Here is a 16402-nt window from a genome sequence, read left to right on the forward strand (position 1 = left end):
CTCCATAACTATAGAACTAATTAAGCAAATGAAATCAAATTCAATCAAAGGCAAGAATTTTTTTCTATGGTAAATTGAGACCCCTCCCCTCTTTAGCAACGGGATCTCCCATACAAATAAAATACAAATTTTCTCATAACTCAAGAACTAATCAAGCAAAAGGAACCAAATTTGACATTCGGGGGTTTTAGGAGGCAGGAATTTTTTCCATGGCTATACACCGTTTGTTTTCATGTGGTCGTTTTGCTCATTTTCTTTGCTCTCTCGCTTTTTTTTTCCTTTTGGGTATATCTTGTTTTGTGTTCCGTGTTTCCTTTCTTGCCTCGTTTTTCCTCTTTTTATTCCCCATGTTCCATTTTTAGTTCTGTTCCGTCTTCTCTCCATTTGTCTCGTATACCCTCCTCTACTCTCCTTTTTTAATTTCCCTTTTTTCTACCCGCTGTTTCCTTTTTCTCTTCTTTTCCTGTCCCGTTTTCGCCCTTTTAAGTCCTGATTTTGATCCACTTGTTCACCTCTTTTTGGTTTCCGTTTTTTCTCATTTTCAGACTCGTTTTTCCTCTTTCGCAGTCTCGTTTTTTTGTTTTCTGTCCCGGTAACTGTTAACGTTAAAGTTAACTTTTTTTGTTTTTTATCAGTTCTTTTTTTTTCTTATTCTTCTTCTTCTCCTTCAGCATAGAGCCGGGGTGGCTCGTGCTGTTTCAAGCACTCGTCATTATTCAACTCGGTCTTGGGCCACTCGTCGCCAATTTCCTAGTCGTCTCAGAAGTCGTAAATCGCTTTCGTCCATAAAGAACTACCGGTCTAACAAGGGGTTTACACATTGTTAGCTTCGTGCGGCGGCGTATGCTTCCTGATCGTAGCGTTTTACGAAGGGCAAAGTAGGCCCGATTTCCAGCTTGGATGCGCCGCTGGATCTCCTTACTAGTGTTGTTGTCCGCGGTCACCAGCGATCTCAAATACACGACCTCCTGTACCACTTCTAGTTCGTCGCCGTCCACGGTTACCGTCCGTGGGAGACGCGCGTTTGTTTCCTTTGAATCTCTTCCTTTCATGTATTTGGTCTTTGACGCATTTATTTTTAGCCGAATTCTCCTAGACTCCGCTTTCAGTCTGGCATTGATTGCCTCCGCCGTCGCAAAGTTCCTGGCTATGATATCGAAGTCATCTGCAAAGCCTAGAAGTTGGCTACCCTTGGTAAAAATCGTGCCTCTCGTTTCGCTGCCCGCTCGTCGGATCACCCGCTCAACAGCGATGTTGAACAGCATGTAGGATAAACCGTCACCTTGTCTCAACCCTCGCCGTGTCTCGAAGTGACTCGAGAGTGTCCCAGAGATGCGTACGAAACACATCACTCGATCCAATGTAGCTCTGATCAGTCGCGTCAGTTTGTCCGGAAAACCGTGTTCGTGCATTATCTGCCATAGCTTGTCTCGATCGACTGTATCGTATGCTGCTTTGAAATCAATAAAGATGTGATGCGTGGGCATGTTGTACTCCCGACATTTTTGCAAGATCTGTCGGATAGTGAAAATTTGGTCCGTAGTTGCACGATTCCCTACGAAACCTTGTGCTAACGGTGACAACCGGCGTAACAGGATCTGGGAGAGTACCTTGTAGGCGGCGGTTAACAGCGTAATACCGCGATAGTTGCAGCAGTCTAGCCGATCACCCTTTTTGTAGATGGGACACACCACTCCTTCCATCCATTCCTTCGGTAGCTTTTCCTCCTCCCAAATCCTCGAAATAACCTTGTGTAGAGCCTTTGCTAGCGTCCGCCGGTAGACAGTCCTTCCCAGCGGCTTCATTGGTCTTCAGCAACCCGATTTATCGTTTGACTTCTTGGAGATCAGGTGCTAGGACATTACTATCTTCCATGGGCGCTCCTAGGTTAATTTCCGTTCCGCCTCCTTCTGTGACATTCGTTCATCGACAGGTGTTCATCGAAGAAATGCTTCCATCTGTCGACCACCTCGCGCTCGTTTGTGATTAGATTCCCTATCTCGTCTCTAAACATGTCAGGTTTCGGTATGTAGCCCTTCCGCGTTTGGTTCACCATCTCATAAAACTTGCGCGTGTCATTAGCTCGGAATAGTTGTTCTAATTCTTCACGATCTCTGTCCTCCTTTTGGCGCTTTTTCCTGCTCAGGATTGTGGTCAACTGGTTCCTAGCTCGTCGGTATTTGCCCAGGTTCTCTCTAGTGGCAATACTTCGAAAATTTTTCCAAGCAGTTTTTTTCTCCTCCACCGCTTGTTGGCATTCCCCATCAAACCAATCTGTCACGTTCTGGTTTTCGTTTTATCCCGTTTTAATTTATCTTTCTTCATATCTGTTCTTGTTCTCTTTTTTCCGTTCTTGTTTCTCGATTTTCCTGCTCCTTTATTTTGTCCTTTTCTCTTCCTTCTTTTCTATTCCGATTTTTTACTTTTCTATATGGTTTTTTTCTTTTTTTCTGTCCAATTGAGGATTGAGGAGTTGAGGATAAGTAAATAGATGAATAAATTTGTCCTCATTTTGTTCCTCGTTTTCTCGTTTTCTTTTTTCTTTTTTATTCTTTTCTCTCAGTTTTCTGCTTTTATTTTATGTTCTCCGTCATGTTTGTCCAGTCTACTTTTTTCCTTCGTTTTCCCTTTTTTCTCCCGCTCGCTTCTCTTTCGCTGTTTTCTTCTTTTATGTCTCGTTTTCCTTCTCATTGAGTCGCCATTTTTCTCACGGTTTTCCCTCTTTTTTTTTCGTTGTCCAGAGTTTTGTCACGTTTTTTTTTGTCTCTAAGAATAGGAAGAGACGAACTACCTCTAGGTCTATCGGGAATTCATCGACGAATATGCAAATACAATTTACTTCTAATGAAGGTTTTATCATTAAAAGATTAGAATAGAAATTGAAAGAATTTAAAAATTTAAGACAACATAATTTTCTGGCTTTTGTTTGGAATATTCTGCTATCATCTAACTTACAATTGGGCTTAAAATTTAAAATTATTTAAATTGGTTTTAAATTGGACTTAAAAGTTGTGGATTACAGAAATTATAATTATTGTGCTTTATATCAAAATTTAAAGAGTAGATGGGACTTGTTCCGCAGTGCGCCCCAGTTTGGGCACTCTAGTGCAAACACTGACAAGGCAAACTCAAGGAACATTTTTGTTGTATAACAGCTTATCAAGCCCATATTCAACTGGTATTAGCTATACAGTAGTCGAACAAGCTACTGTTAAACAAAAATGTTTGTTGAGGAATACATACCTATCTGTCAAAAAATAAATAGTAAAACTAAATGGAACAGATTTATCTTTTTCTAAAAACTCTTTTCTTTCTGCTCCTTAAACGTCAAATCATCTTCAAGCAACCAAACTTGGATGATGCAGAGTTTACGATGAAACGACTGAAAAATATTGATTGAATTGCCAACAGACAAGCCGTACGATGGATGGAAAAATGCTATTTTTGGAAGAGAAAAGAAAAAGGCTAACCCCCAGCACATACCTCCGGTTTGCAGTTCACTGTATTCCGGATTCCAAGCTCAGGAAGCTACCGTCAGCGTCAGGAAGGAAACAATTCCGGCAGTCATTTTTCATCCCAGCTAGGTTATTTCCAACGTTCGGAATTTAAGATAGGCCGTCTGTTTTCCGTACAGTCGAAACACCGGAACTGCCCCATTTGAAAGTGACTTTAATATTTTAATAGCCGGCGCTTCACAATTTCGTCAATTTGCTGCCTGGTAATATTCAAAAACAACATTGAGCTTTGATAAAGTTTGAAAGAAAATATTTGGCTAATATTGCTATTAAACTATAAAAAAAATGACTCACAAAAATGGCGACGAGCGTGAATTCAGCAAAAATTACTCACGTAAGCAGGTATAACAAACAGACAATGACTGTGCATGGTGAAGCTCCCGTGAAAAGTTTCCAGAGGAGACCCATCTTGCCATTTATCATAAAACGGTGGATGCTAAAAGTTTTTCAAGCTATGAAAATATTTTTGTTTTTAAGTTTTGTTTCCTTTTGGCACCCGCCTTGACGTAGTGGTACGTTTCATGGCACGAAGAGGTATTCGGCATTGTGTCGGCACACTGTACCTACACCTACGTGGCGGCCAATGACTTATTAGCTAGAGGTAATAATGGAAAGTTTAAATTTATTGAGAGCAAATTATGGGGAGCAGTGAAAGCTGTGTTCTCTTACCATTGCAAGTAGATATTTCTACGATGAGCTGTGTCATACCTACTATTTTGCGCTAGACATGCAGTTCCATGTGAAAATAAGTTAATAGCAAAATTTGAAACTTTCTGATTCGGTTTAAATTTTATCTACATGTTTGACAGGTGGAGAGAGACATCTTCCAAAGATATTGGCAGCATTTTGATTCAAGACTTATTTTTAAAATGAGCGTATTTACTTTCATTTATACATTTATAAAATCGTATCCGGATAAGTTTTTGCAAACCAGAGATTTTTACGTAACATATGAATTTTTAATATGAATGACAATTGTTTAAGTGATTTACAACGAAGATGCTCATAGTAATAATTTTTAAAACGTAACCGTTTTCGAGACATTTGAGGAGTTTATTTTTTTCAATTTATTATTGTAAACATTGCAAATCATAGTAATACTAGCTGACTGCCCAATCTTGCTCAATCTCCATTTGAATATTTCTACCCTTTGTCAGCTCCCCTCTCCTGTTTTCCACCAGCTACTTATAGATCTGTCTTCTTTTCAGCAATCCTTATAGAGCAAGACAATGCCTTTTGTTACGTTTTTGAACCTCACCCTCGTCAATGACCACTCTGTTCCCCCTTTCAGAAATTCCCTCTTGACGTTCAACCACTTGTACAACTGCTATCGTTTCAAATGCAAGAGAAACGGGCCTCTTTACCCATTTGAACCTTTTCCCTACTTGTAAGAGATCGCCTACCCCTTTTGTTAGCCCTCCCGCGCTGATTGTTTTATTTAAAAAACGTGTGTGCCAAGGTTGTTGTAAAACCGGTCCAGGCATTCCGGAGTTATGGCGGAATATACAATCATACTCACGTTCCTCCTCCCCCTCCTATTGGCATCCCAGCTCTCCCATCTGTCATGTAGCCAATTATCAGGGATACCTTGATATAAGATAATTTATTTTATCAAGCTACTTTATCGCCGCTTAGTTAGATGCGAGGTACGTTGCTGGTCTAACAAGCCAGTCATCGAATGTTCCAATGTTGGCCAAGCGGAGCTGATAGATAGAGTCAGTAGGAATCTTGCACCAGCCCCGTAACTGTTCTGTACTCTAATAGCCGGCTGTGAAGTCTGTCGATAAAAAAGGGTCAAGTCTTAGAGAAACGTTTAAGCCAAAAGCTTTCCTCTTTTGACATCGTTGTATCTGGAGTTTCTGGATTATCTTGAACTGATTGCGTGAAAAATAATCTATTTATATAATCTATTTATATAAGAGGCTTATGTCTGTACCAAAAACCAGGTCTCTGACAGGACGTCATAAGAGGGTTATCGGTAAATAAACAGGTCCCTGACAGGACGTTATTATTTCGTAGCAATGGGTTGTATTCTCAGCCACCTCATTGGTCGACTGCTGGACTGCTTAACTGAACTGCTCGACTGAACTGTTCGACTGGACAGCTCGACTCAACTGCTCGACTGAACTGTTCGATTCGACTGCCCGACTCAACTGCTTTTTTAGACAGATCAACTTGACTGCTTGACTGAACAGCTCGATTTAACTGCTCGAGTGGACTACTCGACTTAACTACTCGATTCGACTGCTTGACACATTTTTTTGACTTACTCCTCGACCCGACAGCTCGACTTAACTGCACGATTGAACTGCTCGACTGGACTGTTCGATTCGACTGCTCGACTGGACTGCTTGGCTGGACAGCATGAATCATCTGCTCGACTAAATATTCGATTCGACGCTCGACTCAACTGCTTGATTCAACTGCTCGACTGGGCTACTCGACTCAATTGCTCGACTCAACTGCTCGAATGAACTGCTTGATTCAACTACTCGATTGGACTATTCGAATCGGCTGCTCGACTCACCTGCTTAACCCGATTGTTCGAATAAACTGCTCGACTAGACTACTCGATTGATTGCTCGACTCAACTGACAGCTTGATTGAACAGCTCTACTGGACTGCTCGACTCAACTGCTTGACTTAACTGCTCGATTCATCTACTCGACTCAACTATTCGTTTCGACATCCGACTCAACTGCGTCCGACTGGACTATTCGACTTGACTGCTCGATTAAACTGCTCGACTCGACTGCTCGTATGAACTGCTTGACTCAACTTTTCGACTTAACCGCTTGACCCGACTGTTTGACAAAACTATTCGATTCGACTGCTCGACTCAAGTGCTCGACTAGAACTACTCGGCTTAACTGCTCGATTAAACTGCTCGACTGGACTACTCGACTCAACTGCTCGACTGAACCACTAGACTCGACTGCTCGACTCAGCTGCTCAACTGGACTACTCAATTCAACTGTTCGACTAAACCGCTTGACCCGACTGCCTGACTAAACCATTTGATTCGACTACTCGACTCAAGTGCTCGACTAGACTACTCGACTTAACTGCTCGACTTGACTGCTTGACTCGACCACTCGATTCAACTACTCAACCAGACTACTTGACTGAACAGCTTGATTAACTGCTCGACTAGACTGCTCGACAAACTGCTTAACTCGATTGTTTGATTCGACTGCTCGACTCGCCTGCTCAACGCGATTGCTTACGGATTTTTCTATGGTCTTTGTATGAAGCACAACACATGCAATATATTTTCAATATTTATCTCGATGAACGCATTTCATGAATCATAAACTGTAACTGTAAAATCGTGATGGGCCGACGCTAACGACATTGCCATACTTTATTCAACAATGAACGTACCGAAGCATTTCATTTTTCTATGGTCAAACCAGATCATTCAATTCTGTCTCATACAGAATCATTTTATTTACTAATGGCCGTACCGAACTATTTCGTGCATCTGTGGTTGTACCGAACCTTCCACTTCATCAACAATGTTTGTATCTTGGGGGCAGTCCCTCCCGCAGAAATCACCTCTGTCCTGGTTTATTCGTTTTCCTAGGTCTACTGACCTCTATTACTTTTCTTCAGTTGGGTCCGAACGAGCGACAGTGAGTTTGGAGTGGATAACCCTTGCAAAATGGTAAAGTTTTTCGCGGAATGGTATTCGGCAAAATGTTATACAATCACTGCGAAGATTTAAGTGCTATCCGCTTTATTACATCTGGCTGAGCAAAACGGGGGGGGGGGTTTGTTTTCTGCTTTACTGTGACGAAAATTGGCAAATTTGCATATTAAATTACCCATGCGTTACGTAACTGTTAAATTGAATCATCTAATGTTGAGCTTCTCAGAAACTTGCAAAACCCGAGATTGTGACAAAGGTCTTTCGAGATTCACGATTTATGTACAACACAGTTTAATTTGTGGCATTACGAAGTTTTTTCGGGTTAGCTAGTAAATAAATAAATAAATAAATAAAATACTAACTAATTTAGATTTGTCAGTAAAGACATTCACAATTTGCAAATTAAAAATTCAATTGTAATTTAATCAATTTCAACTACATACTGATGACTTTGAAAAAAATGCAGAAAATTATTCGAAATTTACTGTCTAAATATTTAAACTTTGAAGAATTTGTTTCATCAATAGAATTTACAGCAATTTCGAAAATTGTCTTTCAAAAATTATTCCCGATCATTTGAAAAACCATTACCCCATAAAACTAACGCACCACTCACTGATAGGAAGCATTCGATTGTCAGCTTTCAGGTGCACCTCACTCGAAAGTACTTTAAAACCATTTTTTGATCATTATACAGCCAATTTCCCAACGCCGGTTGAGCACCGTTATCGAGATCTTCATTCGTTCGTTTCAATCCGGTGCCAGCCCGGGCTGATACCGTCTTCGGGCTGTTCGAAATGCTTAAATGGGAACCCACTGTTCTTCGTCTGCCTGGCTGCCTGCCTGCCACAAAACCGCACATTTTTCTCCCACATCAAATGATAAATGATAATTGAATTTCAACTTCAACATTTTGGCTTCTCTATCATTTGCCTTTCACGGAAATAAGACGATATTTTTTATTCCTTTTGCGGCCACAAAAACCGACTTCTATGCAGCCGTTCGCAATTCGTTTTGCTACGCTCCCAACCAAAACCATTCATTGCTACGATTCGACACTAGACGCTGCTATTGCTAGGGCAAGCAATCTTCGAACGGTCTTAAGTTGTAACGGAAAACTTTTCCCCCGCATACTCGGAAAGAGAAACTGGGCCGACGACGATGCGGTCGGGCGAAGGACAATTTTCGGTCAGCTTTGGTCAGTCCGTAACAGTGCAGTGCAGCAAAGCTGAAACTGAGGAATTGTAGCCACTATTGCTGCTATCGGGTGTGGTTCCTCCGCCCCCGTACGGAAACGATCACGATAAGCATAATGGGGTTGTATTTACTTTTTCGGTAATAGCAATCTGAACACTCACGGACTCCCGGACTGCCTGGCTGTCTGTCAGGCAGGACTCTCGTTGCGATGATGATTTGGATGGTTTGGAAGTTGTACGGTGCGGAGAGCAAAAGTTAATCAAAAAGTTTGCGTTTGCTCGTGAAGGAAACGACGGAAGGAAAAACGACTCTCCGGTTTGTTCTGTGTCAGTAATTATGATATTCAAGAGAGAGAAATTAAATTATCAACTTTGTGTTTTTTTTTCATTCATTCTGTCGGATGATGTGTGAAAGGCGGAGTTTGGAATTGAATACTGTTTGTGACACGATGATGGGGTTAATCTGGCTGAAAAGTTGCGTCGTTATGATTTGCTTTTGCTTGGTTTGTTAGTTCTTGGACTGTCGTTAACATTACGGTGACTTTCTTGGGTTGGAATTGTATTTTATGGTTGAGTTGCTGAAAAAGTAAAGAAAAACCCGATTTAATCCACCTAGTGGTGAAAGGAACCTTTGTTATACCATCTTATATGTCATTTGACATAGGCATTTTCAGTTAAAATATTATGTTTGATTTGTATTTGAATTTGTAATTTTCATAAAACTGACAGAGTCAAATTATATACGCATCACTTTGAACTAAATTCTTATATAAACTGTTTCTTAGGCCCAGCCGTTCTCAAGTTATTCAGTTGTGAAATCTCAAAATTATCTATTGGAGTCAACACATACAAAGTATCCGATAACCGTGTAATCGACTTTCACGGATTTGAACCAAATTTTGTCAGATTGTTCATTTTAGGTCAGAAAGCAAAAATCTTAGATTTGGTGCCGATTGATACCTCCATAAGTGGTACGATTAGTGGTAGTACCTCCTTTTTAAAAAAAGACCCGTTTTGTCAAAACTTTTTATGTTTTACTTACAGATAAACCTGGAAATCTCGACCAACATGTCAACAGGTCCAATGTGCAAATGAGAGATTCTCTTTGCGTTTCTTCTCTTATGCTTATTACGGCGGAATAAATAGATTTCAACCCAATTATTCTAAAGGATAAGCTTTCCAATAACACCAGTAACCGTTTCATGCAAAATAGACGCATTCAAGTGCATTTATGCCGCCGTAATAACCGTAAGGGACGAGTCGCAAAGAGACCTTTTGGAATGCTGCTCGTCAAATATTAGGTTTAGAAAGAAACTATTTTCACATTCAAATTCCAATTCCAATCGAAAATAGTCGAGTAAAAACTGGCTTTTTGCGCTTAGCGTTTTGAGCTGGAAATGATCATTAAGAAATCGACACGTCTTCGGAATTTAATTCAACTGTTTGTTAACGCTGTGCTAGTTATCATCCATATGCATCCTAGCGATAAACAATTTTCAAAGTGTAATTTAAGCTATAAATTACTTTATAGAATATAGGAAAGCAATGAAAACATCGTATACCGAATTTTTGAGCAGATCTGATTTTAAAGTGGCTGTTAGCTTCGGGGTGCTAGCCTAACAAGCCAGTCATTGTATGTTCGAATCTCGACTGATCGGTGTCGCTACAGAGTTAATAGGATCTTTGCCCTAGCCCCGTAATTTTCCTGTACTCTAATAACCGGCTGCGAAGTCTGTCGATAAAGAAGGGTCAAGTTCTGAAGGACGTTTACACCCATGGCTTTGCTTTGCTTGATTTTAAAGTGGTTTCTTCAAACAGATCATTAAATTTCGCAACCAGTAAGAAACAGATAGTTACTATATGCAGCAAAGTTGCTTATTTTAGTGTTCTAGAATTTTTGTGAAGACGCTATTTTTTTGGACGCATGTAAAAAACAAAAATTTGTGTCACCCTATTAGGTGGATTCACGGTCACCCTAAAAGTGTAAGAAAATGTGCTATATTTTATTAATTAACTGCTGCAAAGAAACATCCGTTGAAAAATTACACATTTTTACTATATTATTCTGTTTTAAATGTTTAGTCCAATTAAAGGTTTGGTCATTAAAATTTTCTTGAATAAATTTCATCAATCATTTTTAAATATCTTTTGACCAGTAGAACCAATCCTTATGAAATTTGGTAAATACATTTGCAGTGTTAAGACCTCTCGTTTAATACTAAAACAATTGAAACTAGATAAATTATCTTGGTTAAAATCGTTACAAAGTATTGTAAATTTTAACGTGTAATTTCAATTACTCTTAACATTCAAACTAAAAGTCCAATCAAAAAACCATTCAATAGTGATCTATCCGGCTATATTACCTTTCAAATGAGATTAATAGTGCATAAATCGGCTTGGCCATCTCTGAGAAACAGGCGATAATTATTACCTTGTCAAAACACGTTTTTAAGCATAACTTTTAAACTACTTATTTGTTTTCAATAAAACTTCCTGAAAATTTTTATAATTTAGCAAGAGCTTTCATTTGGTACTAAGATCATTGAAATCGGTTGTGTGCTTCCGGAGAAAACCGTGTCACGTAGTTTTCACATTTTTGCTTATAACTTTTAAACGAAACATCGGACCACGAAGCAATTCAATAGTGATATACTAGGCAATAATACCTTTCAAATGAGACTAATAACGCATAAATCGGTTCAGCCATATCCGAGAAACAGGCGATAGAAAATAAGCTGCACACACACACATACACACACACACACACATACACACACACATACACACACACAGACATTGCTCAGTTCGTCGAGCTCTATCGATTGGTATATGTGATTCGGCCCTCCGGGCCTCAGATCAGTTTCGTGTTTTTCGACCAATTTCTAAACCTTTGTTATATACTATAACAAAGGTAAAACAAATTAGGGCAAACAGAAGTGTTCCACAATTATTCCAAAACATTCCACATAAGTAACTGAGTGAGTCCCGACCTTATATCAAACTCGATTTTTATTTTTCGCGTCTTCCAGGAAGCCGAGGACTGGAAGCGCCCTACTCCATCTTTTTCTACATCCACGGCGAAGCGTACGACTGGGGTTCCGGCAATCCGTACGACGGCTCCGTACTGGCCAGCTACGGTCACGTGATCGTTGTTACAGTCAATTTTCGTTTAGGAATTCTTGGTAAGTACCTATGTACCGATGTATCGACTCGACCTCAAATCACGATGCTTCCACCATTGCCGCATTGCATTGTATTTTATTTGCCCTCCCGAATTCATTACTCGTTCGATGATATATTTTTACTTCTATCTACATGGTTTATTCATTCAACGAGGTTTTCGGAGTCGAAAAACAATGAAAGCGAACCGTTGTGTGAAAAAATCTGGTCAATTTTCCAGCGGAAAAATCAATTGGAATTACTTACTCGCTCACTCATCAAATAGCCGGCAAAATATAGTATTGTTTTACAATCCTTTTTTTTCCTCCGGCGGGTTTCAAAAAACATATATTTTACAGCTACGTACGTATCTTGTTTGGCTATTTGTAAACTTGAACTGTTTTCCAAGTGACTGGCTTTTGGCTACACTCGGCATTGCTTCGCGCGATAAAGCAGCATCAATTTTGCTCCCAGCGTGTTCTGTTGCAAGTTCCAACCTCCGAACAACGCCGAGACTGAGACTGAGAGGCAGCAGAACACGTCTACAGAAAGCGGAGGAACAGAGAGATGCGAGGTTCTTTCAGTCACCCGCTCTGCCCTGCTAGCATTATGGCTCCGAAACGTGTTTTGAATCGTTTATCACTATTAACGTTCACTAGATATGTTTATAAATTTTACTCGCGGAAGCCGGCTTGAGTTAGGTCATGGATAAAAAAAACGAGTGCAATGAATGAAAAGTGCAACTTGAGCTGCTTTCAACTTATTTTATAAAATATATTTTGTATTCATAATGGAATTTTGCAGTTTGACTTTAATTTCTCCATCGTGTCAATGATCTGTTTATGAGTTTTCAAAGTGTTTGATTTTTATTTTTCAATACTTTGACTCAGTTCAACTATTTTACTTTAAACTTATTACTGCGTATGTGAGGGAAAGTTCCAAGATGACCATGCGCCTCCATTATTGCACACGCGATGGAGGCGCTCGGTAAACTACATTCTGGTCACGAAAAACAATCTAACAAGGAACATATCGACTAGATTAAAAATAATGCAAGTTAGTATCTAGAAAAAGTGAAAGCCAGTCAAGCTCCATACATCATAATTTATATAAGCCGGTCTCTCAAACCCTTTCAATTTGAATTTCTATTACACAACCAATCTTCGTACTTCATTTGGTGGTGTGTGCTGGCTGCCAGTACGCGGCTATTCAATAGTTTTTTTCTCCACCCCATTATTATTCACAATTCAGTCCGGCAGGGGGGTGGCGGCTTATGCAATAGTAAACGCAGCTCTCCACGTCCGAGAGAGAGAAAAAAAACCCGCACCGCCAGAAGTGTGAAAAATGAAACTTCTCAAGCCCATAAATCTCGGCGATAATCACACACGGAACAGGCGATAAAAATCCACATGTAGGACACGTTTTAATTTCTCACGAAACTTCATCTTTGTCTGAATTTCACATTTTTCACAACACCGAACCAATGGGGCTGCTGCATGCACTCACATGAGCGCGAGTGGTGCGGTGCGATGCGACGCGGTTCGGTGCGCTCGGGACAGAAAGTTTTAAAATTGTTCCGTCCGGCTCAATGGGCCTCCGTTTCCGCGTCGTGCGCCGTTCCGGCGTCGCCCGGTCCCGGAGGGCGCACAATTGCACACGCGGGAGCCAAAAAGTGCACCCGTTTAAAACTGTATTTGTTTGGCTGTCTGTCCTTCGCCGTTGAAAAGTGGACTTTTTCTCGTTCGCGGCGAACGCGCAATTTATCGCAAACTTTTTTCCCCACTCCCGAACGGTGTCATATTTTACTGCGACTCAGCTGAGATTACTTTTCTGGTGCAGGCAATCCGGCAGATTTCAGGGCCTTCCCCCGACCTTCCCGTGAAGCTTGTAGCTTCACGTATTAACTAAAAGCTTTTCCTAACTGAAGACCAAAATCACTTACTCTAATCCATTTCAAAATGCAATGACAGGATTATGAAAATCTAAAACTAATTGTTATAAATACATTTTTCAATGCCACATTAGTCAAAGTTCGGCTAGCTAACCAAACCGGCAGGCAGACACAAAGCCGTAACTTGGAACAAAAAAAGAATATATCAGGTGAATTAAGACTGGTGTCCTACGTGGAATGCATTAGGAACGTCCTCCGTACTGCCACACAGTAGCTGCTAGTTGTGCTTCTCCTCTGTTTGCCAGGCACGGCAGCATCACTTCTGCTCATCTACTCATAAGCCTTCCGATTCGCTTTTGTGCACTTGGGCCATGATGTGCTGCAATGCTCACAGGAAAAAGTGCCGGCAAAAAAAAATATTCGCTAAAAATAAATAACGCCTGTCCGGCGTTGAAGACAAAGTGGAATTTGAAAACTGATGGAGAAGGAAATGAATGCAATATGCTATTTCTCACTTGGCTGCTGTACAACTGTGACTTGCTACGTTCCCTAGGGAGGGGGACCATCCTCGCACAGGCATAGCCAGCGAATGCAGGAGTGTTTAAGTCCATGCTCTAGTTTTAAAAAGGTGTTAAATCAGGCGTTATTGTGGTTTGCAATCCAGAAGGGACATTTTTATGTGGTCTGAAGAATGCTTTCGGTTGTGGCGACCATGGGATATTACTGGCAAATTGTGATAAAGTTGGTTGCATCCATGGTGATAGTGGCCTTATGATAAGGCTTTTTTAGACTTAAATATGAGCCTCTACCCAAGCAGAAGCGGAGAGCAAAATAATATAAAAAACAATATCAAACTGTGTTATAATGCTATATTTTGTTATTGACTAGTTATGGAGATACATTGATAACACATTTTGTTATAGAGTAGATAATTAAAACAGTGGTTAATAACTGATTTTGTTATCATATCATATTATGACCTTAAAATGACATTCAATATGTTAATAAAATTTTATTTTATTGATTAAACAGATTTTAGATTATAAATATTTTATAAAATGATTTTTAAATATCTCACATGCTACTGCATTAGTCATTCAATACCTTGATAATACTAAAATATGTTATTCCATACTCTGAATATAGTCATGTTATTGTTATGTTATTCAAATAACACAAGTAGTTATTGTTTTTGCCTTAAAGGAGCAAAATTTTGATATTATTTTTTGTTATTTTACCAACTATGTCAGCCAAAACAAGACCTAATTTTGATATGAGTTATTCGATTTCCATAATACATTTTGATATTATTTTGCTCTTCGCTCCTGCTCGGGTACCTAGCAGTAACCAAAGTTAATTTAATGTGGGCTCTACTTGAAAAAATTGAGATCGGGTCGAAAGACTCGAGTTATCCCAAGTTATGAGTTTTTCTAAATTCAGATCACGGTCCTAATTACCGTTTTTAAAAACATTAACAACTTGTTTGAAAGGTGCTGAAATCAATCGGTTTAGTTGTTCTTAATTATGATGAGAAAGTTATATGTTGTTCCCGCTCTCGATCTCGAACAGAAATCGGTCAGCTGAAGATTAGTTTCGTAAGAGAGTTGGACTTTCGAAGAGCAGACTTTCCCGCTCTTACCGAAGCTATTGCTCGTGTTGATTGGCGTTGCCTTGACCGATTCACGGATGTTAATGATGCTGTTAGTCATTTCACTCAAATTATGACACGTCTTATCTCTAATTGTGTGCCCACCAGCAAATCCCCTCGAAAACCAGCGTGGGGTGACGCTCATCTGCGGTTTTTGAAGCGTCTCAGGTCTTCTGCCCTACGGAAATATACCAGGCTCCGCTGTACTTTTTCAAAGCAACAATTTAATATAGCGAGCAGTAACTACAGAGCTTACAAACGATCGCTATACAAACGATTTGCCTCACGCATTCAAACCAAGTTGCGTAAAAATCCAAAACTGTTCTGGACGTTCGTGAATTCTAAGAAAAGCGAGATAAGGCTGCCTGCGAACATGTTTTTGGGTACCTGTAGCGCGAACACAGCAGGTGAAAAATGTGAACTCTTTGCTGCCTGCTTCAAAAATTCCTTCAACACTTTTATTGCATCGGAAGTACAAGTAGCCTCTGTCGCTGTCGGAGACACAACGCCTGATATGATCAATTTGAACACGAATCTTACGCAATTTGTTTCGTTCTGTTTAAATAGCTTAGAAAAAGGCGCGCAAGTAGATGCGATGTACACAGATTTAAAAGCTGCATTCGACCGTGTCGACCACGAAATATTACTGAATCGGATGGAGAAGCTTGGAATATCTGCTGCATTCACAAGATAGATGAGGTCTTACCTTACCGGCCGTAGTTTATGCGTCAAAATCGGTCAAAAAGAGTCGCAATTGTTTTGCAATCTATCGGGAGTTCTTCAAGGAAGCAATTTAGGCTCATTGCTTTTTACTTTATTCATCATCGAGCTCTTTATAGTCCTACCAACTGAATGCCGCTTGTTTTATGCTAACGACGTCAAGATATACCTGTCTATAAAAACCGCACTTGACTGCTCGATACTACAACAGATGATCGAGTCATTTGAAGGCTGGTGCACGAAAAATTTGCTGACAATTAATATCCTCAAATGCAATGTAATCACTATTTCGAACAGACACTGAGGAAGCCTGCAAGTCGTAGGGGAAATACGTATCTGTCAAGAATAAATATACATAGTAGAATTAAATTGGATAAGTTTTCTTTTTATTTAATTTCCAGGTTTCGTATTCTTCTAAGACGCTCCAAAAACTTCAGTTAAGGAAAATGGTTAAATAATTATTTAAAAAATATCTATATTAGTATTGCTAGAAGTAATTACAAAACGGAATTGTCTAAAAACACATGGTTCAATCAAATTCAATATTTTGAGTCTTGGCGCAAATCTACGCAAAATGTGGATATGATTTTTGGAAAATAGACTGAATTTTACATAACA

At 39.8% G+C, this 16402-nt stretch overlaps 1 protein-coding gene across 1 annotated transcript in view; it reads left to right on the forward strand.

Annotated features, from left to right (window-relative positions):
- LOC128735310 (neuroligin-4, X-linked-like) overlaps window positions 1–16402 on the forward strand; it is a 163768-nt gene that overhangs the window by 54210 nt on the left and 93156 nt on the right. Inside the window, exon 4 of the mRNA XM_053829799.1 lies at window positions 11396–11548. Within this exon, the coding sequence (XP_053685774.1) occupies window positions 11396–11548 (153 nt within the window). The remainder of the gene's footprint in view (window positions 1–11395; window positions 11549–16402) is intronic.

The sequence above is a fragment of the Sabethes cyaneus genome, chromosome 2, assembly GCF_943734655.1.
Source record: "Sabethes cyaneus chromosome 2, idSabCyanKW18_F2, whole genome shotgun sequence".
NCBI classification, from domain to species: Eukaryota; Metazoa; Arthropoda; class Insecta; order Diptera; family Culicidae; genus Sabethes; species Sabethes cyaneus.